The 10,479-nt window shown below is 39.5% G+C and overlaps 1 protein-coding gene across 1 annotated transcript; it reads right to left on the bottom strand.

The window, feature by feature from the left end:
• Positions 1-231: 231 nt before the first annotated feature.
• Positions 232-5,137, bottom strand: B3GALT1 (beta-1,3-galactosyltransferase 1). The gene has a single exon (XM_069225276.1). It carries the CDS (start codon positions 5,004-5,006, stop codon positions 4,026-4,028), a length of 981 nt encoding a protein of 326 aa, XP_069081377.1. The 5' UTR covers positions 5,007-5,137; the 3' UTR covers positions 232-4,025.
• Positions 5,138-10,479: the final 5,342 nt, after the last annotated feature.

Raw genomic sequence — 10,479 nt, 5'->3', positions numbered from 1 at the left:
TCACCTACCTTTAATCCCTGTGTCCAAGAATATTGCTGGAAGTTGACGCCCCAAAGAGAAGAAAACACTTATCTAAAGGAGACCTTTCTCTAGTTTATTTTGTCAATGGTAAAAAAACAAAGTTTCTCACTGAACAATAAACTCCATCATGACAGATGTGCTCTTACATCAGAATCGTGCTTCAAGATAAGATCGTTCATAGCGCATGAAAGTCTGAATGCGATGCAAACTGGACATGTCTTTTTTATTTTTTCTTTACCCACTTTTATGACATTTATACAAAATATATAATTTTGATTAGCAGCTCAACTGGTAACTTCACATTATTCTAAATCATACATAAAAGAGTGTACATGTACAGACACTGAGGCAAGATCAGTATATACAGTTTCGACAAATAGATACAGATACTCGTAGATAGTGATACATTGAATGTTCGGCCAAAAAGTCATTTATTTGTTTTCTTGATAAACAATAATTTCGGGCAAGAAACACATTTCAGATATCTTGCCCGAGAAACACCCATGGGTGGATCTTCTATTGAAGCTGCTGACTGCTGTTACAATGTCGATATTGCAGGAAAAAAGGATACTGCATGGTGATCCTTGTAATAATTAGGTAACCGCACTGTGGAGGCAGACCTTGCAATATTCTAATAGTAAGAAAAAAATGAGCAGCTTAGAGATTTTTTTTCCATTTCTTGGGCACAAGGTTTTGATGTTTTTGCCCTGATATGGTTATAAATCTAACAAAAGTAGAAATGTACAGCAGAATAAAAATATGTCTAATAAAATATTGCACATTAAGAAATTAGGACGTAGGTTAAGGCTCTTGAACTATGTTATTCAAAAGCGAAAAACAGTCCCATGCATACAAAAGTATTACAAAGCAAGCTTGCCTGGTCATGTAGTATGTACAATAGAAAACATGAAAATGCTTTAAAAATACATTCACGTAGTTTGCAATACACAAACGATTCACTAGGCTGTACAACGAATGGCTGCGAAGTGAGAGAATACCATGTAGTTTTTATTGGCAATGTTATTCCTGAATGTAAGCACTCTTCACAAAATGGCTGACGTCTGTGTGGGTAACGAGGAACTTAGCTATTCCACAATTATAAAGCACCAAACTCTTCTTAATGGGTACGGCTTGCATGCTCATTGGCTACTACTGGGATGCTAGAAACTCCTTAGTTGTATTCCTTGATTGCTAGATCTTTCATTTTGATAAATGAACCATAAGGCCTTAAGTCACATGCCACTGTGTAACCTCGAGAAATGCATACATTATTGAATATACTTAAGAAAAAATACGTCAAGATATAGAAATATGAAGGAAAAGGCTTGAATGTAGCTCCGTTCAGATTCCACTTTTTCCATTAGCAAGCCTCGGTACTCCTCATTCTTACTTTTCAGAGCATGATCTAGAATTTATGTTTGCCTTCCCACACAGCTTACTTTTCCCACTGCCTTATACCTGATCTCATTGGACTTCTGACCATACAGCTACACCAGTCTATGTCATAAGTAATCCAAACACTCTGTTAAGAGGAAGAGATATTTTGGCCCTCATTATATGTAGGGCGAAATAAGCTGGGGTATTTACCACTCTTACCCCAGGAGAGGGCAATTGCATTAAACAGTAAATACTTCCTATACCCGAGGGTTCATATTTTTCTGAGAATTTCCTTCCAATTATCCCAGGAAAACTGTGAGGGTGTCATAATTAATAGGCAACTCATAATTCAGAATGCACATCGATCGGAATTTAGCACTTGTAATAAGGGCCTGAGTCAGCCTAACTAAAGTGTGGGTGAGCACAAACCAACAGGTACCCATTTCAGGGGGGGGGTTGGGAGATTGAGGTATAGAGGTATAAACTAACTGGTGCTTCAGGAAAGAGGATGGTATGAGAGCTCACAGACCACCTAGTCAAACCAGGAGAGAATGGGAACATGTTATATTTGTTCAGTGGCATTAATAACAACGGGTGGAACATGCTTCTCCTGAAAATATATATCAAAATGAACACGTTCATTTTTGCTGCGATATGTCCACCAGCATTATGGCACAGCATACATAGATCAGAAGTCCAATTATTGGTTAATACCCGGACATTTTGAGGCGAAAAATAGAATAGAAACAAGATTGAACACTGTTTTTAAGAGGACAAACATTATTGAATGACAAGCGTCACATTCCAAGGATGTTATCATTAATCGTACAGTACATTTCCTAACCGTTCTCGATAGGGGCACCAGGGGCTATATCATGAAAAGGTGTGCTGGTTCAGCGCAGAGTCGAGAGCTGGTTTGTATGCGTTTGCACTGTCTAAATAGCATACATGTATTTTTTCGAAGCAATGCATAAATTGCAACAACTCAAGTCGGTAATAACGTGATTGCCTCTCTCTGTTTTCACCATAAGCTATTTCATGCAGTACTAAGTCATGGCAAGAAATAATTATATCCATGCAGTTTAGAGAGGGCAAACACATAATAATAGGCCTTGAGCACACCTGTTAATAATAGGGCCCCACAAGACAACACACTGTTACATTTTTTGTGCCGATGACTGAGCGCCCATGCTTCCTATCTCTTTGAAGGCATTGCCTCTCATGGGCCGAAACCAAACCTTAACTCCAAAATAATCATCATTATAATTAGGGATTCCAGTTTTATGGTATTAATTCTTTAAGCATTTCCATCTGTATTTATCCATATTTATTTGTTGGCCATCTTATTGATATTTATCCATATTTATTTTGTGTTTTAAAAATAAATGGAGTCGTGAAATGAAATATTTCCACATGTATTTAACCAGCAAGCACTCACTCATACTGTGATGCCTGTCATGTTTTTAGCAAATTGAGAACTCAAATATAACAAAATACTACACACACAGATAAATATTAGCATTACTTACAAATATATGCTAACATATGCCTGTGCTTAAGGGAATTTCATCCTGTGTTTTTAAACTTCTCATGTTTGTATCTGCTCATCTGTTGACCTTGAATTCATGAAGGACAGCAAGGAGAGTTACTCACAAGAATCACAATGTTCTGTATTTTTCCACTTTTAAAAATAAATAGAGACAGAAAACATATTGGTCCAGATTTAAGAGGGCCTAGGGCCCCCTTGCGCCACAACAGCATTTTTTTTAAAGTCAATGTGGTCCAACAAAGTCAAAATCGTCATGCCAGATTTACAAAATGGTGCAATGCATGCATTGCTCTACTTTGTAACCACTTTGTAGCCACAGTATGCCTTTGCCAGGCATAATGTGTCTAAGGGGGGGCGTTACCCCATTAGGGGGGCCGATAAAATGGCGCAGAGAGATCTAAAAGATTTCTTTGCTGCAGTTTTTGCTGCATTTTTAACGCCTGCTTAGAACAGGCGTTGAAAGGGGGCACACCATTATTTAAAATGAGCCCTTAAATACTGTTCAGCGTTAGGGTCAAAATTTTGGAGCTAACCCTGAACAGTACATCAATAGCGTAAAAAAAATTGACGCTATTGCCCACTACCCTGCGCCATGGTCCACCGTGTTTCAAATATGACACACATATAGTGGAGGTAGGGGGCGCTATGGGGCGCAAGAAAAGTGGCGCTGCACTGGATGCAGCACCACTTTTCTTAAACCTGACCCTTTGTTTTATGTCTGTATTTATCTGTCAAAATAGGTAAAAACGTAAAACTGTAAGCCTTAATTATAATATGCACCACACTGTCCATGTGTGCACATGCTTTGTATTGAAAACACTGTCGTTTCAGTGAGCGAACATGTTGTCATGGCATGATATAAATAGTAGTTGTAGCCTTTCTGTGCAGTATGTAACATTCCTTTAAACATGGCTCCAGCTTAGTAAAACACTGAGGAACAAAAACATAATGCAAGAAACAAAAGCTCGTTAACTTAATTCGCAAATTCTTTTCCCCACTAGATAAAAAAAAAACTTAAAAAAAACAGTATAAGTTCTTCTACCTAAAATGAACAAAAGCATTTACAGTTCTGAAAATCTTAACATCTGAGATGTTTCTTGCTTGACATGTCATTCCAAATTCTGTGCATTTCCTCAGGGCCTATCTGATGCACTGTTATTACTCTCCGATATCTGCACAGGCTGTATGCCATCTTCCAGTGGTTGAAGCCGCTGTTTTGAAATGGGTGAATGCCAAGTTTACGAAGGCAAAGTCCCACGTAAACATCTTCCAGATGAAGAAGTCTTGTGTGTAGGGATGTTTTATAAATTAGTTCTGCTACATCAGCAGAGAAGATGTAGCCTGTACCTGAACAAAATGGCGGGTAATTGCTGTCAGGGTACAAATCTCTAGGCATGTACCATTTGCTTCGAACATCCCTTATTGGTCCTCCATTGATCACATACCCGGTGAAGTATCTTCTTCTTGGCTTTGTGGTTGGCTTGAGCAGTTTATAAATGAGGTTGTCCATATTTACAAAAATGTCACTATCTGTTTTCATTACATATTTTGCTTTGGAGCAGAACGTGGCCACCCACCTCATGCCCATTAACGTTTTGAGGGTCAGGTTATGATAAGAATCAATAAAGTCCTCGACTACGATGTCATGAAATATTTGACTTTCTTGCTCGACCATCTGGTTCAGGACAGGGTCTGTATTTTTGCCGAGAAGGAAAAGGGTGACAATCTCAATTCCTTTGAAGTTACTTTCGTCTCCCCAAGTTTCCCGGATGGCTTGTCTTGCATCAAATTCTTTGTGGGTTGTGCTTATCAAGATCACCAAGAAAGGAATTGTCTTCTCACATTTGTCAGGCTCATTGATTAGGAATTCAAAAGAATGCGGGTTTATGGGTCGAGTTCTAATATTTCCAAAAGAAACATTCTTCCGCACAATTGCTATGCTACCAAATGACCGGTGACCTGAGTACGATGAAGAGGGCCGTGTTACGCTCAGGTACCAAAGAGCACTTGCCCAGCAAACAACCGTCAACACATACAAGCAAGAGACCTTAGAAGGCATTGTCAGAGCCGATCTTCTAAGCCATATGCTGACTGAGTCACCTGCTGACGATGGACGTTTCCACCACGAACCGTAGAGGCATATTACGAAAGTTTCTGGAAGTTGGACACGGGCAAGTGATTTTTAGAATGTTCGTGGATCAATACCCAGGCGTTAACACTGTAGGGTCAGACTATTTTTCTTCTCCTTCCCAATATGTCTGCTGTCTTGAACGACATCTCCTTCTGGAAAATAGTGGTAACAAATTGAAATGTTATATAACAATAATAAAATAAGATCTTATTTATTTTACTTTTTCTGTTAAACATAACACGCTACACAATTTCTTGTAAAATGTTCAGCTAATACCTTCATTAAAACTCATTTTTCAAATAAATATGCTCAGATCTTGCATAAGAAAGCTAAAGTAAAATAAGAGTTTGAATCATGTTTTGCTTAGCACATACGTTATTGTCATTAAACACCTACAACCTAGCTTTAAGCCTTTGATTGAAATGTATTTGCTATTTACCCTTTAGTAATTTAAATGTTCCTCAAATGTAAAGGAAAACATTATACGTAACATACCCTCGTATTTTTTTTTACACCTTAGCTGAAAGATATTACAATTTAGTTTTTACGAAAAAAATGGCATACATGGCTCCTGAATACACTGTCTGTGAAGAATGGCTGAAGAAAGCATGCAAATAAAGTGCGAGGTCCAGAACATGCACCAATATTGATATTTAAGAGGCTTAAGGGCCGTGTCCTTATAAATACCATGTGTGTATTTGCGGAAAACATTTTTTAAAACGCAGTCCGTTTTTTCTAAAGAAAACAGGACTACACTTAAAATAATATCTTTGTTTAATTAAAAAAGTGTTACTGACTGTTTGCAGTTGTCCACAAGATCACAGCCAACTCTCTCTGAATCTTTTTTGAAGATTCACAAAGGGGGTGAGGGCTCCCCCCTTCAAAGACAGATATCACCTCCCTTTGAAGTGTCGCATTTGTGGCAGTAAACTATTAATACACTCCTCTTCAGCTCATAAAGAGGAGAAACGCCTCTTTCATGCCCCTTCTATTTACGATCTGAACAGAGTTGCAAAAGCCTTTGTACAAGTTGCACAGAATTTTCCAACTCACAAAATAGCTTTTTGTGCATACAGAAAATAACTTTTGCACTTTGTACTTGAGGTCCAGGTCACTATCCCCAATGGCACTTGACGTGTGAAGAATAGGTGTCTCTTTGCATAGACCTAGCTTTTCTACGGATGGCCTCTTTCTGCATAGAACAATCTCAAAAGGATCACCCCTTGCTAGCAAGTTGGATCTGTAGAATAGTAGAATAGAAGTGTCTCTGCATCTCTCAACCCATGCATGGACACGTAGATGTCGGTACACAGGGCCAGATGTAGCAAAGGTTTTTCCCCATTCTGTGTCTATGGGAAAAAGTGTTCGTACATATGGCCCACAGATTCTTACCTGAGCAAGGTAGAATCTAAATATTTTTATTGAATAGGGTCTTCAAACTGACTTACATGGCTGGCACCGCTGTTCGTGGAACATTTGGTAATGGGTGTAATGAAAGATTCCACTGGGAATGACCCTACAAACCAGTTGAGAGTGATAAAAGACATTTTAGAAGTCTTGATTCGTCTTGAAGTCTTTACAACCTGAAAGATGACTAGTCAGACCACACATGGGGACCAAAAAGAAAATTATTATTTCTTAGACCAATGACTCTAGGCTGTGATCTTGAATTTTGACTATAAAAAAGCTCATTGGCTGATTCATTGATGAGAAATACACTTTTAATAAAGAAGCACGTTCAAATTTAATTATTGAAATTTTACTGAAAATGTAATAAGTCGAGATGTTTAAAGTTTCTTAAATTTCACATACTCTGAATGTTGATTGACACACACCGATTAGACCAAACTAAATTTGCATGTTGGAATAGATCAGGTGAAGAACACAAATCAAATGTCCCAAAACAGATCTGTATGCACCATTGCATAAAAGAGAAAGTCCAGTAACATGGCAGAGTTGCAACGTTTTTGCCAAATACTGCCATTTTCAACTAGGGCAGCATTAGAAAAAAACAAAACGACAGCTGTTCCTTTCCTCAATAACAAAATATGTGCCAGATGTATGACCATTTCATTTTGTGAGTCTCTAATTGTTACTTTTTGCGAGTCACAATTAGAGACTCGCAAACTGAAAAATTGTGAGGTAGGTCACAATTTGTGACCCCATTTTGGAATGGCTGCACTAACAGAGATCGTGGCCTGTTGGGGACAGCAGACCACCATGTCTGTAATTGCTTCTTAAATAAAGCAGTTTTTTTTTTTTAAATACAGCCCGTTTTTCTGAAAGTAAAATGGGATGCATTTCAAACACAAAAATGAAAAGTTTTCTTTTCATTTATTCAGAGTAGGCAGTGGTCCGAGGGAGCACTACCTGCTCTGAAAAAAATAATTTTGCTTGCGTTCACAAAGTGGAAGGGGTCCCATGGGGTCCCCTTCCCATTTGAAAATGGGTTACCACCAACTGCAATTGCTTTGCAACTGCATTCACAGTCGTAAAACAATCTGACATGGCCTTACGTCTCGCTATTAGGAAGGGACACCCTTGCACGCCGCTTCCTAATAGAGACTCACAAAAAGTTTGCGATTTGGTAATGGTTAATTGAATCGCAAAATGGGTTCTGTACATCCAGAAATATTTTTTTGTGGTCACAAACAGCCTGATTCTGTGAATCAGGCCATTTGCTACCATGAAAAAGCATTGTACATCTGGCCCTGCATTTGTTGTTGTGGCACAGTTCCTTGCCATGAGGAGCATTTCATCAGGTTGATGGCACAAGCTACGAAATGCATTTGTGAATACTTGTACCCCCACCGCATGCTCTCACTGGATCATTGGAGTTCTGAACCAGAACACAAGCAATCAAGGCCAGCTTTGCCCTAGTCAGTGAGGACGTGACTTGGCAGTTTAGGCTGAACAGTTCCTACGAGGATCATTGTCAAGACTGATTTGTATATGGTTGGGTTCAAACTGAGGTGGTAGGAGAAGCAAAAAAAACAATGAGTTAGAATGCTACCCCCACTGATTGGAAGTGGTTAGAGAAATTGCAAGCTTTTCTCTCATCATCTTTTGTGTGTTTCATGTACTGCCCTGTGTCATGGGTATGCCCAGACATGGGTCCCATGCATACTGTCACTGGAACCAAGCTGTACCCGGCTGATGAGGTCATAACTAGGGATAAATTGGCCCTGGGTTGCTTGTGTTCTGGATTGGCAGTTCGGGCAGGACTGTTCGCATGAGGAGCAGTGTCAAGACTAAATTGCATATGGCTGGATTCACACTGAGGTGCCATGGTGAGCAAAAGAGCAATGGGTTGGGATGCTACCCTGAGAAATTAGCAGTGGTTATACAAATTGCAAGTATTTTTCCCATCACCTTTTCTGTGTTTCACAAAAAGAATTAACTCAATGTACAGAGCCAAAGAGTGGACTCTCTGGGGAGAAAATGCCTTGAAAAGTAAATGAGTACTAATAAACTTCAGAGAGACTGCTTAATCTGTTTCTGTGATTCAAATTGTGTTTAGAAAATGTGTGCATCACCTGTTTTTGCCTTGAAAAAGCCACATATCTGAGTGTGCAACAAGCAGTATTTCAGTGTTTTTACAATCTCTCCCTTACCTGGAAAATAGACCCTGCTAGCTTGGAAGTATGGATTCAGCCTGTCTGTACCCAATGAGATTCTGAATACAGTAGCAGCTCCCTCCTCCCTCCCCACAGGTCTCGGGCTTTTAGTTGACTTGGCCTTTATGTAACTTTCTATAGATTGTTGCATATGTTGTTGTGATTGGTTGTCAGGTTTACTATTTCTATTGGATTATGGATTAGGGTTGGTGTTGTGATTGGTACTAGGGTTGACATTCCTATTGGTTCATGCTTTAGGGTTGGGGTTGTGATTGTTACTAGGGTTGAGATTCCTATTGGTTCATGTTTTTAGGGTGGGGGATGGGGTTGTGATTGGCACTAGGGTTGAGATTTCTATTGGCTCATGCTTTTAAGGTTGGGGTTGTGATTGGTACTAGGGTTGAGATTCCTATTGGTTCATGCTTTTAGGGTTGGGGTAGTGATTAGTACTAGGGTTGGGACTCTTATTGATTCATGGTTTTAGGGTTGGGGTTGTGATTGGTTGTCAGGACTAGGCTTATGATTGATGAATAGGATTGGGTCTCCCATTGCTTGTGGGGTTAAGGGTTAGAAATCTGACTGGTTAGGTTTAGAACTAGGGTTCTATTTTCTAATAGGGCTATATAAGGCTAGGGCTTAAGGCATTTCAGTACGGGCATCGAGGTTAAGGGTGGAGGGGTTAAGGGCATTTGTCTGTTTGGGGCTGTTCGGGCTGGGTCGGGCTTACAGCTAGAAATGCTCCCCAATATCCCATTTACCAGAAAGGACCTTACTCTCTACACATCCATCAACATGCACACATATTACCAGCAAAGACACCCAACTCATGCATCTCAATCTGACCTCATACAGATTGCAATGTCTCATCAACCAACACAAAACCCCACATACCACACCTATACACATATCCACCACACCTACAACAGTAAAACAACTTCATTCTCACATCAATCACTACTGTTTTTACAATCTCTCCTTAACCATTTCCACTAACACAACCTGCCATCGCCCACACAACACAAAACCACATTATACATTACTTTTAACCATTCAGATCCACACTCCCTGTTCAGACAAACCAACAGCAATATCCTCTGTTTGCTCCTGCCAGATCCCGTTTTATCATGACAATACCTAAACCCAGCCTCCAAAACACATCAACACCTCCTATAATATTCAAATACCACTCACCAGCACTACCTCACAATCAAATCCTTCACAGAAAACCACTGCATCAATATCTCCTCTCACTATTCCACAAAAAACAAAACAGACCACACACATCAGCACATCAAAATAACACAAACTTTCAGAATACCTTAAGTAACACCCACTCCCACCCTCATAACTACACAAATAATACAAATCCTGACCAATCTTTACCCCTACATTCTCACTCTTCACAAACATCTACCACAAGCACCCCAACACAGAAACATTCATTCACCTGTCTCTCATCCACTGCACAATATAGAACCTTACATTATTGTTAGACTTGACATCCTTGGAATGGTCTCCCCTAAATCTTTGCCTCTTTTTCCCATGTTGTTGTTGTGTGCTTGCTGTTTTTGTTATTCTGGGCACTTCACCACTGCTATCCATTGCTAAAGCGCAAGTGCTCCTATGTAAAATGTATATGAAATTAGCTTTCCATGATTGGAAAATTTGATTTACTAGTAACTCCCTTGTACAGTGCACTAGAGGTGCCCAGAGCCTGTAAACCAAATGCTACTACTGGGCCTGCAACACTGATTGTGCCACCCACATAAGTAGCCCTGTAAACA

Source organism: Pleurodeles waltl, chromosome 3_1 (genome assembly GCF_031143425.1).
Source record: "Pleurodeles waltl isolate 20211129_DDA chromosome 3_1, aPleWal1.hap1.20221129, whole genome shotgun sequence".
NCBI classification, from domain to species: domain Eukaryota; kingdom Metazoa; phylum Chordata; class Amphibia; order Caudata; family Salamandridae; genus Pleurodeles; species Pleurodeles waltl.
This window is presented reverse-complemented; position numbering and strand designations above follow the sequence as displayed.

Bases quoted from the DNA above. Each gene is read 5' to 3' on its own strand.
- B3GALT1 (XM_069225276.1), bottom strand. From the start codon at position 5,006: ATGCCTTCTAAGGTCTCTTGCTTGTATGTGTTGACGGTTGTTTGCTGG.